Source organism: Lipotes vexillifer, unplaced genomic scaffold (assembly GCF_000442215.2).
Source record: "Lipotes vexillifer unplaced genomic scaffold, Lipotes_vexillifer_v1.1 scaffold149, whole genome shotgun sequence".
NCBI classification, from domain to species: Eukaryota; Metazoa; Chordata; class Mammalia; order Artiodactyla; family Lipotidae; genus Lipotes; species Lipotes vexillifer.
In genome coordinates, this window is record NW_006779962.1 from 1136702 (window position 1) to 1159422 (window position 22721).

Here is a 22721-nt window from a genome sequence, read left to right on the forward strand (position 1 = left end):
CCTGTTGTGGCCTCTCCCGTCGCGGAGCACAGGCTCCGGACGCGCAGGCTCAGCAGCCATGGCTCACGGGCCCAGCCGCTCCGTGGCATGTGGGATCTTCCCGGACCGGGGCACGAACCCGCGTCCCCTGCATCGGCAGGCGGACCCTCAACCACTGCACCACCAGGGAAGCCCGGGGTGGGGGTTCCTTTTAAACCAAGGGATGCAGGCGATGTAGGGGCTCTGGCGACAGAGGGACCCCATGCTGCCATCCGACGTTCTTGGCGTTAGTGGATGATTTTGGAATAGCTCACAAATAATGGTAATAAATGAGATCTCTGACATGCTTGAGGGGACTTAGACGCTGCTTTTCTCTTGTATAGTTTTGTTGTTGCCAAAGACATTTGCTGAAGCAGCCAGAGCACAGGGAAATGCTCTCAATCATTTCAAATTCTAAATCTGTGGGGCCTGATTTAATGAGGTTTTACTCAATGTCTATTTTTAAATGTCTCCACTTCAATGATCAAGGCCCCCTTCCATTAAGAACGTGCTTTCTAATCCTGACGCTGTTACTGCCGTAGCTTGTATTTTATCCTCCATCTAATGAAGACAGTGAAATTTATCTCTTCGGTTTAACTTTCTGTTTATGAGAACTTTCCGGTGGCATTTCCGATTTTGTCACCTCTGCAGCGATGATGCCTTGCCTCTCAGGGTGGGAGACAACCCTGCACAGCAGAAACACTGGAGAGATTTTAATAACTTTGGAAGCGTAGTTATTGAGTTGTCTTTATTATACTGTCATGTCATCCAACTTGACAAAGTAAATATTTCCATTACGATTTTTTATCACACTTTCAAATCTGGTACAGTCCTGCAAAGCGTAAGATCAAGGCCTCATCCCTTTTAATTCTCTTATTAAAAAAGAAATCAAATTAATATATGGAAACGTTTCTTCTTAGGAAAGTTATAGGGCCTCCTGGAGAGGAGATCATTCTTACTCTCCAAGAAAAATTAATTAAGGGGGGCAGATGTCGTGCAAATGATTATTGGACCATCTGATGGGTCTTTCACATGTTCCCACAGGGGGAGATCGGGGAACCGGGACAGAAGGGGAGCAAGGGAGACAAAGGCGAACAGGTAAGAGGCCACACGAGCCACATGCAGGGCCACCAATGGAGCCACGGCACAGGGCTATGTGCTCGGTGTGGCACACACTCATCACAGACATGAACAACCATTATAATATAACAACACTCACACCGGTAACTGAGGGGACAGAGCTGGGCTTTGGGCTTTCCTTCCCTGTTGAAATCTTGTATGTGTGCGTGCGCCTACATGCGTGTGTGCATGCACAGGTATGTGTTAGGTGCACATGTATGCATGTAACATGTATCTGTAAGAGAATCCCTGTTGACAGATGAGCAGAAAGCACTCACGGGTTTTGTGAAGTAAGGCAGATTCAGCGCTTTTGTCCTTGAGGTTTTCGGTCCCACAGACATAATCACCGCCGTCCGATGCTGAGGGCTGCAGGATATTCCAACAGAGGCAGCACCCTGACCAAATGCCTCTTAATTTTCCCTTAAAAAAAAAATTCTGCTTTAGAAATACTGGTGCGTTCTTGCAAACACCCTGTCACTTGGCTGGCAGCTCCGCCCGGTGGCCATGGAAGGAGGCCTGCACTGTGGACCCTTTCGCCAGGCGTGTCTGTTCCCAGGCAGACAGTGACCACGTCCCTGTTAACCCGGGGCCAGTCAGGCTCCCCCGGACAGCGACAGCATGCTGGCCTCTCTCACGCTCTCCCTGTGCCAACAGTGAAATGTGCTTGGGGACACGCTTGGGGGCAGGCATCGTGCTGCCAGGTGTGGACTTTGGAATCAGTCCCTCGCTCGGCCGCGGATGAGCCACGTGATCTCGGGCCTCGTTTTGAAACAGGGCCTCTGGGGCCTGTGTCATGGGTGTGTGGTGGGGGCCGAGATGACGCACGGTGGCCTCTGGCAGGACATCAGTGTGGCTGTCCCCCTGCCCCTGACAGCACATGCTCAGGGTTGAACAGAGAGCATCACGCATTCCAGAGCCGGCAGCCTGGCCCAGGACGGCCAAGCGTGGGTGCAGCCCCGATGACCTTGGCTGCAGGGCCCCTGCGTGCGCTGGCCTTTCTCCCTCGGCCTCAGCTGTGACTCAGGAAACAACTCTCTCTATCTCTTCCCCACAGGGTCCACCTGGGCCCACAGGACCTCAAGGACCCATTGGACAGCCAGGCCCCTCTGTGAGTATCCGAGAGTCCCCACCCCTCGAGCTGATGTGGCCCCGTGCCTGGCCCTCACCATGCTCAACGATCTCCCTGTAGGGAGCTGACGGCGAGCCAGGTCCTCGTGGCCAGCAGGGCCTTTTTGGGCAGAAAGGTGATGAAGGTCCAAGAGGTTTTCCCGGTCCCCCGGGACCCGTGGGGCTGCAGGTAACAACAGAGTTTGCACAATGGCTGGGGGTCCACGTCAGCTGATTCCTGCATCTTTGTGACGCCTTCCCCTCCCCTCCCCTGCCCTGCCCCGCCCTCCTGTCACCTCCCTCCTGTCTTCTGAAAGCTAAGGCAAGGCTTCAGGGGCTTCTCCATACATGACGTGCTGTGAATTCTCAGAATTCCAGACACACCCATATTCACTTCTCTTAACCGGTGACATTTGTGAATTTGCTCATTGTAGAAATGTTGGAAACTACAGATAAACTGTTAGAAAAACGAAAATGGCTTCTCAGCACGTGGTGGTGCCTTTCCACACCTCCTAAACGCCTCTGCTCACACACACACACACACACACGCACGCACATGCATAATTCTATTTGGTTTTTGCAAACTGCGACTCGTGCTGCATGTATAGAGTGTTTGGATCCAGCTTTTCCCACTTCCTTTTATATTACACGTCGCGTCAAATGTCATTCAACATTCTTGGAACACATCACTTTTTATTTATTTTTGAAGACGTGACTCTCAGTCACTGCCTTGTGTCCCAGCATATGGTGGTGACATAATTGATTCAAACATTTCCCTGCTGGTGGCTCATTAGGGTTTATTGTTTTCTGGGACACTTTCAATAAGCACCTTGTCAATAAATCTTTGCATATTTCTCTAATTCCTTCCTTGCGCAAATTCTGAAACTTGGGGTTTTGGGGACGTGCTCATATGTAAGCTGTATGTTGAAAAGCACATTCCTGAGGCTTTTGAATGCTCGGCTTGGGGTCTTGCTGGGGAGGTGGTGAAAGTTGTGTGTTGGGGGGATGGAGCCACGCCCATGTGCCGAGTTTCTGATGGATTCCTGTTCTCAGGGTCTGCCGGGACCTCCAGGAGAGAAGGGCGAGACGGGAGATGTGGGTCAGATGGTGAGTGGCACCGGCTTGTGGAGACCTGGCCATGGTGGCTGGTTGCTGTTTTGGTAGACGTTTGTGTTTTCTCTGGGCTCAATGGCTTTTCTTCTCCCAGGGTCCCCCAGGTCCCCCCGGCCCCCGAGGACCCTCCGGAGCTCCAGGTGCTGACGGACCGCAAGGCCCCCCGGGTGGAATAGGCAATCCTGGTGCAGTGGGAGAGAAGGTGATTCACGCCCCATCACTGTCCCGGTGTATGACGTGCGAGCGTGTGTGTGTGCGCGCGCGCACGCGTGTGCGTGTACACGTGCATGTACCCATGTGTATGTGTCCACCGCGTACACGGAGATGTCCAGGTGCGCTGCTGGGCCATTCCTGTCCGATGCATTTTGAAACTTAGAAGATGTGTGCAGTGGACCTGGGAGCCCTGCCCTTACGCAGGAGATTTTCCAGATGATAACAGCCACCAGCAAAGGCCCCGCCACCTCCTCCTCTGAGATTTGGCTCTGATAGACATAGTTATCTATTCCTTGAAGTGGGTAGTTGCTACCTTTTCAACTCCCGTTTCTGTCAAATCCTGTTTTCTCATAGCCCCGGGTCCTCTTCATCTGATCTGGTTAATGTTAGGGCTTGGGCCCTGGAGATGATGCGAGCACATTGGACATATGTACGTGCACACGTGTGTACATGCCTTATTTGCGTGCAGCGGGCGAGACAGTACCAGAGTCTGACTCCACCTGGGCCCAGGAGTTTGCACTACTTTTAAAGCACTTATCCCAGTTCCTTGGGGGTAAAAGGATGGTGATGGATGTGCTCCCCTGTGTTTGCACTCCTTTCACACCATTCCAGAACTTTTTTTCTGACATCAGGCCATTCAGTTGAAAGAAGTCTCCCATCGCTGCTCATTTTTTACGATAGGAAAATCACAGAGAAACATACCTGCTGAGACCACCAACGAATGGTGTGCGACCTCTGCTCAGAGCAGCACGCTCTCCCCGTGCCCTCCCCACCCGCCATAGGGCACGTCCCAGCTTCGGCTGCCACCACTCTAGCCCTTCCTGCTCTGTCCCACCTGCCAGCAAACGGAGGATGTTGTGCTGTTTTCTGTCCACGTCTGCCTAGCTGTCCCCCTCCTCCTTTCACCTGGTTTCTCTCAATCGTCCTCCAAAACTCACCCGCAGCATCCCTTCCTGGGGAAAGCCATCTTTAATGCCCCCACGTACCCTCCGCGCCCACTCTGCGTGCGTCACATGCCTGTGTATGTCACTGTCACCGCTTTATCCCTGGGTCCCTCACCTGTCTCTCCTCCAGTCTTGGGAGCCGTCAGAGGACAGTGACCGCGTCTCACCCCCGGCCCCCTAACCACCCCCCACCCCGAGCCCAATGTCAGGGACGACTCGCTAAATGCCTGACGCTGGAACCACTGTTCTCATCGCTGCTGTAATCACATCATGTTTCCTCCTTAGGGTGAGCCCGGCGAAGCTGGAGAGCCTGGCCTTCCCGGCGAAGGGGGCCCCCCGGTGAGTGGGTGGGCTTTGGGGGAGGAGGGGATGCGGCGTGGTTGGGTCCTGGGTGGGAGGCTCCTGCTCTGCCTCAGTTGGCAGAGATGGGAGTCATGTCTCCTCTTGTGCCTACCTCACCGTCTTGCTGGAAAAGAGCAGAAGTGCCATGGCAAGTGAGCGTGTGTGCGTGCACGTGTGTGTCCGCGTGCGTGTGTAGGCGGTAGTGATGGACGCCCAGGACAGCCGTCCAGAGCGTGCGTGCGTATGTCCGCGTGTGTGCGTAGACGGTAGTGATGGACGCCCAGGACAGCCGTCCAGAGTGTGCGTGCGTATGTCTGCGTGTGTGCGTAGACGGTAGTGATGGACGCCCAGGACAGCCGTCCTGAGCGTGTGTGCGTGCGTGTGTGTGTCCGCGTGTGTGCATAGACGGTAGTGATGGACGCCCAGGACAGCCGTCCGGAGCGTGTGTGCGTGCGTGTGTGTGTCCGCGTGTGTGCTTAGACGGTAGTGATGGACGCCCAGGACAGCCGTCCGGAGCGTGTGTGCGTGCGTGTGTGTGTCCGCGTGTGTGCTTAGATGGTAGTGATGGACGCCCAGGACAGCCGTCCGGAGCGTGTGTGCGTGCATGTGTGTGTCCGCGTGTGTGCGTAGGCGGTAGTGATGGACGCCCAGGACAGCCGTCCAGAGCGTGTGTGCGTGCGTGTGTGTGTCCGCGTGTGTGCATAGACGGTAGTGATGGACGCCCAGGACAGCCGTCCGGAGCGTGTGTGCGTGCACGTGTGTGTCCGCGTGCGTGTGTAGGCGGTAGTGATGGACGCCCAGGACAGCCGTCCAGAGCGTGCGTGCGTATGTCCGCGTGTGTGCGTAGACGGTAGTGATGGACGCCCAGGACAGCCGTCCTGAGCGTGTGTGCGTGCACGTGTGTGTCCGCGTGCGTGTGTAGGCGGTAGTGATGGACGCCCAGGACAGCCGTCCAGAGCGTGCGTGCGTATGTCCGCGTGTGTGCGTAGACGGTAGTGATGGACGCCCAGGACAGCCGTCCATGGTGCTCCAGGACCCTCTCACTGGCTTCCATAAATGTGGGGCCCATCGCTGTCACCTGGTCAGCCCAGACCTGGAACATGCAGACCTTCGCAGGTCGGATGAGCCGTCTCTTGAGGCCCCCCTGAGGACGGCCCTCCGGCCCAGGAGACGGCTGGTGGACAGAGGTCTCCTGGGCTCCCTCCACCTGAGGACCACTGAGTGGGTGGGCGGCCTGGGTCCCTGCAGCCCCTCGGGGTCCACGCTGCCTGCTGTCTCGTCAGGAGTCAACCCTGCCCACCTAGAAGCCGGGTGTCGGCCTCAGAGGCCCTGGGAAGCCAGTGGGCTACTCGGGCCCCCTCACGGCCCCAGGGGAGCCAGACTCCCGCAGGGAGCTGCTGAGGGTTGGCGGAGCTCGGGAAGCCGCTGGCACCCACAGGGGCCAAGGCCCGGCCACAGGCAGGTGCTCCCTTCCCACCCGGTGCCCGTGAGGAGCACACCTCCAGCCAGCTTCTTGCTCGAGGCAGCCGCAAGGCTGGCTCTGGGAACATGGTGTCCGCCTTTCCCCGCAGGGACCCAAAGGCGAAAGGGGGGAGAAGGGTGAGTCGGGCCCTTCAGGTGCTGCTGGACCCCCTGGACCCAAGGGCCCTCCCGGAGACGACGGTCCCAAAGGCAGCCCCGTGAGTACCTGGGAGATGCCAGGGGGGCCCTAGATCATCCTCACTCACGGGCAGTGCGCTGAGGCTGCCTGACCATCGCTGGTCTTGGGGTGATTTCCTAAGGTGTAGAGGTTTCCACACCAGCTCCTGAACCAAAACAGTGGAGGTGGGAGAGGGGAGACATGGGGCGAGGGGGACACCTCGGGGGCCATGTCTGTGGACCAGGCAGCTTTCTGGATGGAGCAGGGTCTGTGTGGCCCCTCTCCCCTCCTGCAGCCCGCCCCAGCTTTGCATCAGGAGGGTCTGCAGAGCAGCGCCTTCTAGGGGTTAAAGGTCCAGCTTCCAGTGCCAGCCGGGGGCTCCAGGAACAAGAGTGTGGGCAAGAGCCTGCCCTTTGAGGGCCTACAGAAATCGAGAGGGCTGGCCCGCACTGCTCGCTTTCAGGCTTGTGTGGCTCACGTGAGAGGATGTTCTGGAAAGGCCTTCTTGCTGTGAAGGGCACCGAGGTGTCAGAGCTAGTGGGATGCTCTGGGGCTGGACGGCGCAGGGCGGCAGGCTGGATGCAGCCACGCAGGGCAGCGCGCTCCAGGCCGGGTTGCTGAGGGGCCCAATGCCTCTCTTCCTCTGTTTCAGGGCCCGGTCGGTTTTCCTGGAGATCCCGGTCCCCCCGGAGAGCCTGGCCCTGCGGTAGGTGCTCGAGGTGGCAGAGCCCCTGGGTCCCCACTGCCCATGACCCGCCTTGCTGGCCCCATTTTTTCCTTTCTGGTTCTGTCTGTTAGGATTCTCCTTTCCCACTTCTGAGCGCCCTAGGCGCCGGCTCCTCTGGGATGGAATTTAATTTTGGGGTGAGGACTGGGGACGCGTTGTGTGTTGGTGCCTGAACTCGGGTGCCATCCAGGAGGCAGAATGAGCTTGCTTTTGGCCCCACAGGGTCAAGACGGTCCCCCTGGTGACAAAGGAGATGACGGTGAATCGGGACAAACGGTGAGTCCGCCCAGGACCTCTAAGGACCCTGACGCAGCTCCTCGGGGAGGTATCAGGGCTTGGGGTTTACAACTTGCTTTGTTCATTTCTGAGAAAAACCTACACCCAGTTACCTTAGACTAGTGATTCAACCACCACAGGGGGCCGAGAGCTCCCTCTGAGGAACCTTGAAAGCTGGGGACCCTCCTCCCAGAAGGGGAAACGCACACACAGTCCCAACAGTGGTTCTGCACACAGAGCCCGGCGTCCTCAACCACCCCCCCCCAGAAGTGCCCCCCGGAACGTCAGGATTACCTGTTTCTGCCCGATTGGAGTCAGATGCTCTCCTCAAAAGACTCTCTCCACATCAGCCCCTGGAGCTGAGCTCACATTAGACGTTGCCTCTCACCTGATGTCAAGTTTTTTGAAACGTTCCTTCAAGTTTAGAAAGCTTAGGGACACCGGCTCTGGGGCCAGTTCCCCTGGAGAGATGACTGCTGTTCGACCGCTTCCTAGCTGGTGAGCCAGGACAACACCTGCCCTCCCTGTGCCTCGGGATCCACTTCTGCAGAAGGGGTGCTGGCAGGCGTGGTGGGAACGTTCCCCAAATGTAGCAGAACTGCAGGTGGCAGGCGGGTCCCCTACGCCGCTGCAGCCCACGGGCTGAGTGTAGAGGTCAGAGCAGAGGATTCCAGGACCACCTCCACTTAGGGCTAATTCTGAAAAAGGAGAGACAGGCAGTTTCAGGGCTGGCCGAGGACAAATCAGACTGAAAACTCTGCGTTTTTCTTAGCCTCAGACCCACCCAGCCCTGCCACGTCTTAGCTTAACTGTCCCTGATTTTCCTAAATGCTCTGTTCTCTCTCTCTGACACCAGGGATCCCCGGGCCCTACTGGTGAACCAGGTCCATCTGGGCCTCCAGGAAAAAGGGTGAGTGATGCTGCAAGGCGCCCTTGCCCGTCAACCTCCTGAATGAAGTGTGCCCTTCCCCCGCCCCGGCTTGGACCCTGGGGCCCTAGGCAGCTCGAGGAGGAAAGTGCTTCTGTTTGAAGTGCATTCCCTGCTCAGCTTCCTGCCTCATCATCAAATCTCAGACCCACTAGGTCGATGCTCCGCTCCATTTCAGATGAGCCCACTGCTGACGCCATCAGTAACAGCCTTCGTGGGAGAAAAACACCCATGGAGCTGAAAAAACTGCTTTTCCCCTGGGTCAGACCTTTGGAAAAGTCAGAACAAGCTAGCTGAATAATCCAGTCTTTCTCTGGGGCTGCAGTAAACTTGGCCGCTTGGTGTGCAGCCAGGAAAGGAGGCTGCTGGAGTGCCCTCTGCGCAGCCCGACCAGGGGCCTTTTCTGGACGTGGAGGCCCTGGGCCTCGTGCTAAGGGCCTGGGAGTGACCTCCACGGCCCCTTCTCAGCTCCTCACTGAGCTTCTGCGGACCCACTTGTCTCACGTGTCGCTCTCTTGCTCCTTCCAGGGTCCCCCCGGCCCCATAGGTCCCGAAGGCAGGCAGGGAGAGAAAGGAGCTAAGGTAAGTGCTTTTCAGCCCGGCCGTGGTCACGACCGTGACCATGCATAGACCTTACAGAGCGTGCCGAGGGCACGGTGGCTGCAAGGGTGGGGACTGGACACATATGTGAACGTGCGGAGAGGGGCAGGTCGGGCTCAGAGGGAGGCGGGCTGGCTGCGCCTCTGGGTCCGGGGTCCCCGACTCTGCTGTCACATTCTGTCTGCCCCGCCAGCCTGAGGGGGGAGGCCAGTGCTGGGTGCCCTCGGGCCTGGCGTTGACCCGGCCAGGCCTCAGCTGCCTTGCCTGCGATGCAGAGATGGTGACGGTGCCCACGTCAGGGCTGAGGAGAGGGTGGGGTGCCCATGCGGTGAGGTTAGGGTGCAGCCCTGTGCCCAGAGCCCTCAAGGCCACTCCCCCGCCCCGGGAGGTGCTGGGCGGGGCCTCTTCTTGGAGGTGCTCCGGCATTGCCTGAGACAGTGATGGAACTCGTCCAGCCCCACGTCTGCTCAGGACATGGCGGCCGTGCCCACCAGGAGTTCCGCGCCAGCCGTAACTGCCATTTTGGCCATGACAGCTGGGAGGCTGGGAGCACAGTTGACGGTGGACATTGGTGGATGGAGGATTGGGCAGGGCGGCCTTGATAAGGAATGTGGAGAATCGGGGGCAGCCTCTGGATATCTGGGGGCATCTGGGGTTCTCTCCAAGGCTCCTGGGGATTTCTGAGCAGTGGTTCTGGGCTGGGGTGACCAGAGCCTCAAGCATTGGGGTCCCACCGTGTCCTCCTTGGTGCCCTGCAGGGAGAAGCCGGCTTGGAAGGCCCTCCTGGGAAGACTGGCCCCATTGGCCCCCAGGGGGCCCCTGGGAAGCCCGGGCCCGATGGCCTGCGAGGGATCCCTGGCCCTGTGGTGAGTGGTCCCCGGGAAGGCCTGGGGGGGTGGGCGCGGCTACAGAGGGAGGGGAGCAGGGGTGGGGATGGGAACGGGGATGGCCAGGGCAGGGCTCACACGGAGGGTCAACTGTGTTTCAGGGTGAGCAAGGTCTCCCAGGAGCCCCAGGCCCCGATGGCCCCCCCGGCCCCATGGTGAGTCACGGATATGCTCCCGAGGAGCCCCCGGTGGTGGCAGAGGGCGGGATTGGGAACGAGAATTCTGATCCCTCTGCCTCCCCCACAGGGTCCCCCAGGACTCCCTGGCCTCAAAGGAGACTCTGGACCCAAAGGGGAAAAGGTGAGATGCGGCTCCAGGTGACTGTGTTTGAAACTCAGGCCCCTCGAGTTCCCGTGGTTCAAACCCAGCAAGGTGTTGCCCTTCCCCCACATTTGTCACATGCTCAGCGTGAGGACACAAAGAGAACAGATCCATGGGACTTGGAGACCTGGACCCTGCCCTCAGTCGGGGGCCTGCGAGGCCCCGTGGACGGCACCTGCCCTGGGCCTGTGTCCATTCCAGGCAGCCCCCAAGGCAAAGATGTGCTGCCACGTCTAGCTGGCCCACGTGGCTGGACGTGAGGTGTTGCCACCGCAAATGCCCCTTCATTTTCCCACAGGGACATCCAGGCTTGATCGGGCTCATCGGACCTCCGGGCGAACAGGGAGAAAAGGGTGACCGCGGTCTCCCCGGCCCCCAGGGCTCCTCTGGCCCTAAGGGAGAACAGGTGCGTGGGATGCTGGCTCTGTGTCCAAAGACCCGAGGTTCGTTAGAGCCGGAAGGACGTCCCCAAGTCCATCAAATCAAGATGGGGACAGCTGAGGGCACGGGCTCACCCAGGTGACAGCAACCTGGGGCAGAACTGGAGCCCAGCCCGGGCCCTCATTAGCCCTCATGGTCCTGGTGACCTCAGAAGTGAAGGTCATTTCCCCCCACTCTGTGCAAGACCCTCTGACCCAGCTAATTGTCCAGGAGGTCACTGGTGATGCTCAGCCACATCCTTGCTCCCACCTTGACCCTGTTTATACACACCTGACCCTAGACTTCCCTGGGAACCCCTGTAGCTAATTGGAGTTCGAAGCCCCCAGGAAACCACAGCCAAGGAAACCTTAGCCTGCAAGTTTCGCCTGTCCTGCGCCTGGGAGCCTCTTGTAGTGGATTCCATGGCCAGGAGAGGCGGGGAGCGAGTGGAGGCAGGGGGCGGGGGGACCTGGCAGGCCGGTCTTTCCCGTCCCCATGTCAGGGCCACGGGGCCGCACTCCAGCCTGTGAATGACCGCTTCCCAAGCCAGGTGTGACAGGCTCACACGTGCCCCTGTGCTTTGCCCACCTTGGCCTGCACCTGACCTGGAAGAGGACGGGACGCCCGAGACAGAGCTGGAGGCGGCAGAGCCGTGAGGCAGGGAGGAAGCTCGTGGGGTGGCGTCCCCCCAACCCAGCCTCGTCCACGGTGTGGCACCGAGACCTGGAGAGAGGGTCGGCTCAGAGGCTGCAAAGTCCGAGTGCGGGAAAAGCCACTGGGAGGCTGGATGGACAGACAGAACAGACAGGACCCCAGGACACTTGCCGCCCCCTGCCCCGGGGCCCCTGCTTCGGGAGCGGAAAGCAGCCAGAGGGGACCAGGCAGGGACGGTTCACATTAGAACATTAGAAGGAAGCGTTCACACTCAGCCACCTCCCCGCGGCCCTGCGGGCAGCAGCGCGGCGGTGCCCAGCCTCACAGCAGGTGTTCAGGCCCTGCCAGGCCCAGCAGGGAGTGAGGGCTTCCCTCGCACGTGGCCGGCCCGTGTTGGGGGAAGAGGCCAACGAGAACCGAGGGGCGTGGCTGCAGGACAAGCTCCCCCCTGATCCGAACACTGATGACTGCGTTTCTGCTCGTTTCAGGGTATCACTGGTCCTTCAGGCCCGATTGGCCCCCCGGGGCCCCCTGGCTTGCCGGTGCGTATCTGGGAGGGGCGCGCGGCTCCCTGGGTTGTCCTGGGAGAGTGGGGGGATGGGCCTGAGTTACAGGGAAGTCATGGGACCCCCTGGGGTTGGGCCACAGCCCAGGTGGACCTGGTGCCCCGCACCACGGGTCGATCTCATTAATTCACATCCGCGTTCCGAGCAGTGGAAACAAGGAAGTGGGGTCACTGGGCTCTGGTTTCAGGCTGGGGAGTAGAAGCGGGGAGCCTCTGTCTCCGGGCATTGTAGGGCGTGTGGACAGTCCACGGTAGGCACTTTGGGGGCGGCGAAGACGGTGGCTGGCCCCCCGCCCTCCCCGTCGGCATGAGCAGGGCCAGCCTGGCCCGGATGTGAGGAGTTGGGGTCCCGTCTTCTAGTCACCGGCCTGGGGACCCCCAGTGCAGCTGGGAGACCCAAGACTGCAAAGACATCCTCCGGCCTTGAGTCTCTTCTCGCCCGAAACCAGTCAGCCTCCGAGCCCCACCTGGGCCCGGGTGCACGTGGCCCAAGGTGGCCCCAGCTGGTCCGATGCTGGCCCCTGCTGTGGGCTGCTGCAAGGGCTGGAGCGGCTCTGTGTCAGGGCCTCTGGCTGCCTGAGCTGTGATTTCCCTGCTGGGGTGGGTGGGAGGCTGACCCGGGGCACTCGGGACCCTCCTGGCCTCCATGGGGGTGAGCGCCTGCCCCCGCCCACCTCCTCTGTCAAGCAAGTACAAGCGTAGACTCTTGGAGGGGGGACATGGGCGCAAGGAGGGCGTGAAGAGCAGGCTGGTGCCGGGGGGGCGGGGGGGAAGGGACCGCCCACCAGCTGACGCTCTGCCCCTCTCTCCACAGGGCCCTCCTGGTCCAAAAGGTGCTAAGGGATCCTCAGTAAGTGGTGTTGCCCCTGACCGGCCCATGCCACCCGGGGGAGGGATGTGCATCCCCTTGGATGAGAACCACCCTGGGGTCCCCCTTCCCCCTTGACTCATGGGGCCGGTCGTTCACACCCCTCCTCTGTGGCTGGGCTGCCCTGAGCTCACCTCTACCCTGAGTCATCTCAGACTGAGGCTCCCTGCCTTGCAGAAAGGGCTCTGTCCCCCTAAGTCCCCTCCTTGGGGCGTCCAGTTCTCACATCTGGGACTGGGAAGGGGCCCCAGCATGTTAGGTTTGTCCTTCCACCTTCTCCACGGGGTTTCCGGGGATCATTCTAGACCTCAAGGGGGACTCAGGTCTCATCAGGCCTCAGTGGCCAAGGTTGGTTCTCTTCTCTTTTTCCCCAGGGTCCAACTGGCCCGAAGGGTGAGGCAGGCCAGCCAGGACCCCCTGGCCTGCCGGTGAGTAGCCCTTGAGCACTTGGGAGCCAGACGGGGGTTCTCCTAACACCGAGGGAATCGTGGAATAGCTGTTTGTGTGGTTCAATCCCAAAACCTTAGGAAACGTGTGTGGTGGGGCGGGGCCTGTCCCCTTCCTCAGGACACAGGTCAGCCCAGGGTGCCTCCTCCTCGGAAGTCTGGCTGAGGCGAGAGGAAGGGGGAGGGGTGTGTGTGTGCGCGCGCGCGTGCGTGCATGCATGTGTGTGGCAGGAGCAGGCAGCCCTAGACGGGGCCCCGAGGGAATGGGTGTGGAATGTTCCAGAGACAGAGAAGAGGGAAGAGGACTGTACTACCAGGAGGGGCCAGCGTCTGTGGCCCTGGCGGTCCCGGCCCGGCCGCCACCCGGGGCCGCCTCGTCCTCTTCCCGCCCGTCACTGTCTCTCTTCCACACCCAGGGGCCCCCCGGCGAGGTCATCCAGCCCCTGCCGATCCAGGCGTCCAGGACCCGGCGGAACATCGACGCCAGCCAGCTGATGGACGAAGGGGAGGGTGAGAACTACATGGACTACGCAGACGGCATGGAGATCTTCGGCTCCCTCAACTCGCTGAAGCTGGAGATCGAGCAGATGAAGCGACCCCTGGGCACGCAGCAGAACCCCGCGCGCACCTGCAAAGACCTTCAGCTCTGCCACCCTGACTTCCCCGACGGTAGGGCGACCGTGGGCCCAGGGGCAAGCGGAGGGGTCGGGGCTGAGCAGCCGGTGTGGCGGGGGGGGGGCAGGCCTGGGCGGGCATGCACCTCGCTCGGCCTCAGGTCCCCGTCTGTGCAGTGGGGATGCAAGCCCCCCTTGTCACCTGACGAGGCATCATAGTAGGAGGGGAAGCCGTCCTGGGAGGCCGGGGAAAGAGGTCAAGCAGCCGGTGTGGCGGGAGGGACCCAGGCCTGGGCGGGCATGCACCTCGCTCGGCCTCAGGTCCCCGTCTGTGCAGTGGGGATGCAAGCCCCCCTTGTCACCTGACGAGGCATCATAGTAGGAGGGGAAGCCGTCCTGGGAGGCCGGGGAAAGAGGTCAAGGCTGTGAGGTCACGCAGAGCCGGGGTCTAGTCTAATCTTAGCCACTGTCTGGCAGGTAACCTGCTCTACCCGAGTCCCATGATCCCTATCTACAAAATGGGAATTAAAACACGTACCTATCAGAGGACGTGCATACAATGTATGAAATGCTTTGGGCCTGACGTGATGTTGGCCGCAGCTGCTGCCAGTGTTAATAAGAGTCCTCGTGCTGGTGTTTGATGTTGTACTTGGGAACGCACTATTTGGACTCCGGAATATGATAAAAGTGCAAATCAGTCCCGTTCTCACCATTAATAGCCAAGCGCTACCTACCTGCTAGAAAATAAGATCACGCTGGCTTGCTCTGGGAAGGATGAACTCTTCTGCAAGATTTAAGGGGTGCTTGTGGTTCCAGTTGACTCTGATCCTAAGTACGTGAACTTCTAGGAGTTTTTCTGGAGCACCTCTGGGTTCCCATCCACCTGCCAGCAGGCAGAGCCACCCTCCCGGGTCCCTAGAGCTTGGACCCTGTGGGCCTCACGCTCCAGCTGTGCTCTTGGTGATGAGTCTGTCCCTGTCGCTCCGTGGGCCCAGCAGGAACAGCAGGATGCCATCGGGCAAAGCCCAGAAAGGGCTGTGCTGAGGCACATGCCTGGGCTGTGTGCTGTCACTGCTGGACTGAGATGTGGCAGCTGCTTCTGGAACTGTCCAGGGAGCAGCTCTCCCGACCCGCCTCCCTCCCTAACCCCAACCCTAACCCTTCGATCCAGGTGAATACTGGGTGGATCCGAACCAAGGCTGCTCCAGGGACTCCTTCAAAGTCTACTGCAACTTTACAGCCGGGGGGTCGACGTGCGTCTTCCCCGACAAGAAGTCCGAGGGGGTGAGTACCCGCTTCCATTGCCTCCTCTCCCGGTGGGGCCGGGCCAGGGCTCCAGGTATTTCACGTGCATGCAGCTTTAAGAATGAAAACCAGAAACTGGCCAGATCTAAAATCAAGGCTTTTCCTCCAGAAGTAGACTTGAATTTGCCTTAGGAAGAAATTTCTAGCAAGGGGACGGGCTTAGTGCAGCCTCATTTGTGGAAGTTGAAGGGGTGGTTGGCTCGTGGCTCTCTTCCCCCTACCACGCCCGGGGCTGGGATTTCTCCACTGGTTGGTCAAATCCTTCCTAAAATGACCCTACAGTTCTGACCTCAGAGCAACTGAAACCCATGGAAGGACTTTTGGGAGCAAAAGTGACCCAAATGCGTCTTTTAGGAGCTGGCGTTTGCTGAAATTCTTAGTGTCAGCTTCCTGGGTAGTCACTCCTGAGCGCCATGCGTTCCCTTACAGTCTGTTTAGCGAGGTTCTGATCCATGGAGATTTTGTAGGGTGTCGATCTGAGTCACCTCTGTGGTCTTTCAGCGTCCTCGCCTCTGTGGTGGGGTCTCTGTATGTGCCGAAGGGTGTGAACCAGTGTGTGTGGATGGGTGTGCAGGTGGTGTGCGGTGGCATGTGGGTGGCTGGTGGATGGCGTGCGGATGGCACGTGGATGGCGTGTGGATGGTGTGTGGATGGCTGGTGGGTGGAGTGTGGATGGTGTGTGGATGGCTGGTGGATGGCATGTGGGTGGTGTGTGGATGGCGTGTGGATGGCATGCGGATGGTGTGTGGATGGCTGGTGGATGGCGTGTGGGTGGCATGCGGGTGGCATGTGGATGGCGTGCAGGTGGTGTGTGGGTGGCACATGGCGTGTGGGTGGCACTTGGGTGGCGGGTGGATGGCACGTGGGTGGTGTGTGGATGGCGGGTGGATGGCGTGTGGATGGCTGGTGGATGGCGTGTGGGTGTCATGTGGATGGCGTGTGGATGGCTGGTGGATGGCATGTGGGTGGCGTGCGGATGGCATGTGGGTGGCGTGCGGATGGCGTGTGGGTGGCATGCGGGTGGCATGTGGATGGCACGTGGATGGCGTGTGGGTGGCATGTGGATGGCATGCAGGGACAGGCCTGTGTGGCAGGCATGTGCTGCTTTCTCTCAAGCACGCGTTGGAGGCCAGGCCCACTGTGGCCCAGGACAGGTGAGGAGGGGGGGCGAGGTCTCTACCTGGGAAGATGGCGGAGACTGTCTGCAGTGCCCTTTGCATCTGCCTGGACAGACCCTCCTCTGTAATGTCCCGCCCAGACGGCTCCCCATCCCGTGCCGCACACTGAGGGCAGTGGGTTCCTGGAGCCGCAGCCGTGGTACCTGTGCAGGTTCAGGGTCGGGCACAGCAGGAGTCGGGCAACCTGTGGTCCTCAGCTTCCCAGCTGCCTCAGCGCCCAGAGCCACTACCTCTGGAGGGAGAGGTGCCCTGTCCCTAAATCTCACTGTCACCGAGGGGAGCTCCGGCACTCCTGTGGGCCGGCAGGAACAGGCGCTCTGCACTGACGTGGATGCCTTGGGGACCCCTGTTTCATGTTCACGCTCTCCCTACCTGGGATTTTAAATCCTTGGGAAACCACACTCCTGGCAACAAGACCCCTGTGGTTCACAAGGAAATTCAAACCTCAGGACCCTTGCATCTGGCAGAGGCCCAGGAGGAAATTCAAGTGGAAAAATGCTGGCTCACATCTTTTGTTGCTGTCTGCCCTCTGCAAACGGCCTCGCTGCTGGAGAACCAGTAGGACGCCCCCCAGGAGCCCTCGCTGGTGCTGGAGCCAGGCGGACGGTGGGCTTGGGGCGCTGAGTGACCCCCACTGCTTCTTGCCTTTCCTCTGCGCCTGTGCTGACCGCCAGGGCCCCACGGGCTGGGAGCCTCGGGCGGGTTGAGGCATTCTGCCCGGTGTCCCGGGTTGCAGGGCCCCCTTGGTGGCGGAAGGGCTGGGGATGGAGGGCAGAAGTCTGGGCGAGGCACCCACCTGCCCCCACGCCTCTGGTCCTGCTCCGGGAGGAGGCGGCCTTCGTGCTTTTCGGGTGCAGCGCTGACAGCAGCAGGTTTGGAACCAGAGGGGAGAGTCCCGAGGGGCGGGGGGCAGGCTGGGCTTGCTCTTCTTCCAGTGGGGCCGCTTCTCAGGCTCCCCTGCACGAGGCCAGCTCAGAGGAGAAGCCAGGGAATGGGGAACGGGACCTGGCGCCCAGGCAGAGCACCAGAGGGACAGCTGGGAACAGGCTGGACCTCTGGGCGCTCTCCCCAGAGAGAAAGCCCCACCACACACCCGGCACACACGCTACACACACATCATCGTACACCACGCTCACACACACCACGTATGCACACATCCTATGCAGAAACACACACGCACACCTCACACCCAGCCGGACCTCAGTAGGGTCTCCTGCCCATTCTGTCTGCAGGTAGAGGCCTTGGAGATGGAGCCACGCCCCCAGATCAGGGGATCAATCAGGGAATGCCCACCTGTCTGCTCTCAGCCTATCAGTAGTAAATGGTCTTATTATCACTACTGTTGTCATCTGGGCGAGATCAGTGAGAATCCACCCGTTCCCCCCTTCATTAGTTCACTCCACGAGCATTTTTCTGCAGTCACGAAGTGCCAGGCTCTGTCCTAGGTGCCGGATACACAGAACTGATCAGATGCAGGCTCTTCTGACCCCGCACGTGAAGCAGGTGCTCGCGCCTGGAAGGCACCGGGGCTCCCCCGTCCCCATCGCGGGCATGGCTCCATCCTGGAGCGAGTGCCCAGCTCTGGGGGAGTTAGGTGCACCTAAGGGATCTTCTCCCAGGAGGCCACCTTGCAGCTCCGTGAGGGCAGGACGCAGGCCCGCTTGGGCGGGGAGAACGCGTGTTTGCAGGACGTGGGAGCATTGCTCGTGAAGGCGGAAGTAACACTGTCGTTCTCTCTGTTTCTCTCCCTCCCCACCTCCCGCCTCGATGTTTAGGCCAGAATCACTTCTTGGCCCAAAGAAAACCCGGGCTCCTGGTTCAGTGAATTCAAGCGTGGCAAACTGGTAAGACGGCCTCCGACTTGTGTGCAGTGTCGGTTAAACCCACCCGTTTCGTATCTTGCAGAGTAAAATGGCCCGCTGGCCCAAAGAGCAGCCCTCTACCTGGTACAGTCAGTACAAGCGAGGGTCCCTGGTAAGTGGCCGCGGGGCTGCCTGCTTGCGGCACGGCCTGGCTCGGCTCTGCATGGGACTAATCGCCCCCAGCGCCGCACCCGCTCTTGCCCTTTGGCCAAACTGCTCCACGGCCATGACCGCCAGACTCAGGCCGGCCCCTCCTGCCACCCTGACGAGGGTTCACTATAGCCGGGAGCAGCTGGATGGTTGTCTCTTCAGGTGGAGGACACGAAGCTGGCATTCAGAGCCCCAGCTGGGTGCCGCCAGGAATTGAGACCAGAGACACCAGGAGTGGAGGGTTTATTTTGCTAAGTCCTAGCGGGCAGCTTGGATGAAGTGGGTCCTGGACCGTTAAACCATCCAGTTCTTTCCAGGATCCGTCCTACTTGTTCCCTGCCCCTGCTGTGGCTGGGGGCCGAGGGGCCATTCCGGTTGCCGACGGGACCCTGGGCTTCCCTGCTGCATCGCACACGACCATGCTGGTCCCTGTGTTAACTTCTGGGGAGCCAGTCTTAAATAGGCCATCCTGGAGGTGAAAGGCAACTGACATCCCTCTAAAGATCTGGATGTGATGCTTTTCTAGCCGGTATAGAGGCCGAGGCCATCTGGACCCGATCATATGGGGCCAGCGACTGCTTGCATGCGGCAGCGTGTTTTCCCCGAACATCTCGGGAGTTCTTGATTTGGGCCCGTTTCCGGAATCAAGTGCAGAGTTCTGTGCTCCCTTCCCGGCAAGTTCAAGGACTAGGTTCCAGATGTGGCCGCGTTGCAGGTGCCACGAGAGCCCCCTTTGCTTCCTGCGTTCACTCTTCGGCTAGTGTCCCACCTGGGCCATCCTTGAAGGACGTCCTCCTCACTCAGAAGCCAGCTCTGGGGTCCACGACTTTGGGCCCGACCCTCTGCCCTCAGTTGGCTCCCCGGGGGGTCCCAGGGCCACGTTCCCCCAGGACTCAGAGTAGGGCCTTCCAGCGGCCTCTGCCCACTGCACTTGGGGACCCCCCGTTCCTAGGTCTGGAGGTGCTCTGTGCTCCATTAATATCTCACGGCCCGTATCCTTGATTCCCAGTCACTGCGGCTCTTTCCAGAAGGTTTGCGCTCACCTTGCCACGTCTGGGGACTTCCTCTCGTCTCTGTGTGGGGACCTCCAGCACCTCGCCCCCTTTTTCTCCTGCTGTTTCTCCTGTCCTTCACCTCCTCGGTGCTGTCCTCGGAAAGGAGCCACTGGCAGGCAGAAGGACCTGAAGTGGGCGCCCACTCGGGGAGGCAGTGCCCGGGGCCCTTGAGCTGGGTGGATAGAGGGGGGCGGGGGTGGGCGCGGGAGTCAGGAGGAGCCGGGGCCGTGGTCCTTTCTGCAGCCGTGCTGGTGGCCTCCTCCAGACAGGGCCCCGCACACCCACCCCGTTGCTCTGTGGAAGCGGGTAGAGAACACCCACTTTCAGCCGCCAGCCCACAGCCTGCCTCTGCTGCTTGGGTCCTGTTTTGCAGACAGTTTGATCAAGGATGGAGGTGAAGGGACAGTCTAGGGGAACATCAGCTCGTCTTTGGCATTTTCCTGCTGCATCATTTCTAGCAGCCTGTGACCATCAGAGTGGACAGGGCGTAAATACAGGTCCCTCCCTGAAGAAAGAGGTGCTTTTCTGGGCCTGCTGCCCTGGGCGCCCCACGTGAAGGTGACACTGCAGAACTGCATCCCCCCGGGAGGGCGGGGCCTCATGATGGGGCTCTGGGACTCCATCGTGGGGCGGGGCTTGGCCGTGCCTGTCGTCCTCCACCTGCCCGGCACCGGGGGCTTCAGGTCCTTCTGCGTCCAGCACTGCCCACCTCTCTCTGCGCATGCGTCCTTCCTCCAGTCAGTCGCCTTCCGTCCAGGAGGAGCAGCTAATGGCCCAGACTGCGGTTGGTATTCACTCTCCCTCCTCAAGGTCCGGCTGGAAGTCGGTGGCTGGTGGCTGTGTGGGGAGCTGGCCAGCAGCTCTGCGCTCCCCCCGCTCCGGCGGCAAGGGCAGGATCCCAGGCCTGGCTCACCGCCTTCAGCTCTAACTATATAGACATACATACATACATACGTGCACAATATCAGCTTAAATTCTCCCGCGTGTGTTCAGGACGGCTCTCTTAGGGTAGGCTGGGGGCTAGGGTCCGAGACAGAGCAGGGAGGGGAAACGCGGGTCTCAGATCCTGACGTCTGTCTGTGCATCGTCTGACGGGGAGACGTGATGGGCCGAGCCTGCTCTGCTGGGTGTGTGAGGAGAGCCTGGCCTCTCACGCTGAGGGCCTTCAGGGAGAGGAGAGACCCGCCTCGTCCCAGGGGCTAAGGACTGTCCCTGCCCCTGCTGTGTCCAGCAGCTCAGAAAGCTGCAGTTTAGAAGACGCAGAAACTGATCCGTCTCTCGGGACGCCTGGCACTGGCCCGCGCCCGGCTGAGCTCTCAGCCCCGCGTGCATCCGACCTGCGACGCTGAGAAGCCACTGGAGAACCAACACTGTCTCCCGGTGCTGCCCTGGGTTTGCTGGCAGAGAGCGGGGCTTTCAGCGAGGCTCCTGCCACCAGAGCGCCCCGGGCTGCCCACTCAGTGTGGGCTGACCACCCCAGGCCACAGCACGGCCCACTCTGCTTTCCACTGGATCGCATGCCCGGGCAGGGGCAAGAAGGGCCTCTCCCCTGTGCCTCCACGATGGTGCCTGGTCCCTCCAGGCTTCTGGCTCTTGGCCGTATGTCCTGTGACCCTCTCACAGGCCGGCCTTCCTGTCTGCTGGCCAAGACCCCATGCCTCAGGCCCCTTGCTCCCCGAAGCCACCTGCCCTTCCTGTCTCCAGTTCTCATGGCCCCAGCCAGGTCCTTGTATGTCACAGAGATCAGCCAGTGGTTTTCATGTATTAGCATGATCTAATGAGCACCTTTTTTTCTCCGGCATCGGGGCACAGTGACAGGGATGTACATGCCAAGCTCATGCCCTCAGGGTACTCACGGTCCAGGGAGGGCTGCAGACCAGGCCCCAGGTGCCTCTGACACGGGAGTCCAGTGCTGGTGTGGAGGGCGTTACAGCCAGTAGGAAAGATGGACACTGAACCGGGCCAAGGTGGGTGAGGGCACCTAACCCTGGCAGGCTTCCTGGAGGCAGAGGCACATGAGCTGAACCCTGGAGGCTGAGTAGGGACCAACCAGGTAAAGTAGAGTGGGCGGGTTATCTAGGTCCCTGAAAGGAATGAGGCATGGTTCACAGTGTTCCAGGGAACCCCCCAGAGAGCCCAGTGCCTGCTGGCCTGGGGCCCGGGGCCCGGGGCCCGGGCGTGCAGCAGGTCTCCAGGTGGGGCTCTTGGCGTGGCCCACGCTCCAGAGGAGACAGCGAGTGGCTGAAGCTCTGGAAGCCCCGGCCGTGTGGACGAGGGGCTCTGCGCAGCCTGGGTCCCCTCCCTGCTGAGCGCCCCTTCTTGTCCCCCTGCAGCTCTCCTATGTGGACACTGAAGGCAACCCCGTGGGTGTGGTCCAGATGACCTTCCTGCGGCTGCTCAGCGCCTCCGCCCACCAAAACATCACCTATAACTGCTACCAGTCAGTCGCCTGGCAGGACGCCGCCACGGGCAGCTACGACAAGGCCATGCGCTTCCTGGGCTCCAATGATGAGGAGATGTCCTACGATAACAGCCCCTACATTCGCGCCCTGGTGGACGGCTGCGCTGTGAGTGTTGCCCGCAGCCGTGCCTGGGGGTGGGGATGGGGGACGGCGTCCGTCAGTGCCTCACGCAGTTCATTCGGTCACCACGAGCTTCCCGGGCACCTACCATGTGCCGGGCCCTGTGCGCAGCGAGGGCCCAGGCACAGTGCCTCTGACCGTGGCTGGCGGACGTGGAATCCCCAGGCCAGCGGTGGGGACCTTCCCTTGGAGCTGGGGTCGGGAAGGCCACGCTGAGACCTGATGGCAAAGGCCTACTGGGGTCCCTGATCCCGTGCCTGGTGTGACCTGGAGCTTGCCAGGGTCAGCCCCTCGACTGGCCCCTGTGCTTGCCAGGGTCAGCCCCTCGACTGTGCCTCCCGGGGCTGCGTTCTTGGTCTGATTCGGAAGTTGAGACGCCTCCACTTTTGGGGGAATGGCCGGAGCTGAGTCTGAGTTTGCTCCTGGGAGTGTGGCCGTGCTGGGAGGTGTCCTGCAGACTCAGAGGGCGGTGACAGTGTCAACCCTTGTGACACCCCCAGCCCTCGCTGGGTCACCTCCCTGGACCCCGTGCCGCCCTCTGGGAAGGACGTTCTGCTCAGGCCCGAGAAGCCAGTGAGGCCTGGGGTTGCTTCACTCTTTGGCCCCCGGCCCCTGTGCTTGCCAGGGTCAGCCCCTCGACTGTGCCTCCCGGGGCTGCGTCTGCCCTGGGAAGCCCGGGTCTGAGCTGCATCCTCCTGTCCTGGGCCGTGCACGGGCCCCAGTCCTGGTGAAACCCTCGGTCATGTCCCTCCTGTGGCCTTTCCAGGACTGGAGATGGGGGGGTCAGC

At 60.6% G+C, this 22721-nt stretch overlaps 1 protein-coding gene across 2 annotated transcripts in view; it reads left to right on the forward strand.

Moving 5' to 3' along the window:
• COL5A1 (collagen type V alpha 1 chain) overlaps positions 1-22721 on the forward strand; it is a 163963-nt gene that overhangs the window by 134281 nt on the left and 6961 nt on the right. The window contains exons 44-65 of one of the 2 annotated variants that reach the window (XM_007453087.1): positions 1063-1116; positions 2192-2245; positions 2327-2434; positions 3298-3351; positions 3452-3559; positions 4800-4853; positions 6428-6535; positions 7148-7201; positions 7445-7498; positions 8355-8408; positions 8955-9008; positions 9785-9892; positions 10015-10068; positions 10160-10213; positions 10533-10640; positions 11797-11850; positions 12688-12723; positions 13116-13169; positions 13604-13856; positions 14973-15085; positions 18060-18128; positions 21685-21918. In XM_007453087.1, coding sequence (XP_007453149.1) covers positions 1063-1116; positions 2192-2245; positions 2327-2434; positions 3298-3351; positions 3452-3559; positions 4800-4853; positions 6428-6535; positions 7148-7201; positions 7445-7498; positions 8355-8408; positions 8955-9008; positions 9785-9892; positions 10015-10068; positions 10160-10213; positions 10533-10640; positions 11797-11850; positions 12688-12723; positions 13116-13169; positions 13604-13856; positions 14973-15085; positions 18060-18128; positions 21685-21918 — 1893 coding nt within the window. Of the gene's footprint in view, positions 1-1062; positions 1117-2191; positions 2246-2326; positions 2435-3297; positions 3352-3451; positions 3560-4799; positions 4854-6427; positions 6536-7147; positions 7202-7444; positions 7499-8354; positions 8409-8954; positions 9009-9784; positions 9893-10014; positions 10069-10159; positions 10214-10532; positions 10641-11796; positions 11851-12687; positions 12724-13115; positions 13170-13603; positions 13857-14972; positions 15086-18059; positions 18129-18189; positions 18259-21684; positions 21919-22721 lie in introns of both variants that reach the window. The other variant, XM_007453088.1, reaches the window with a different exon arrangement.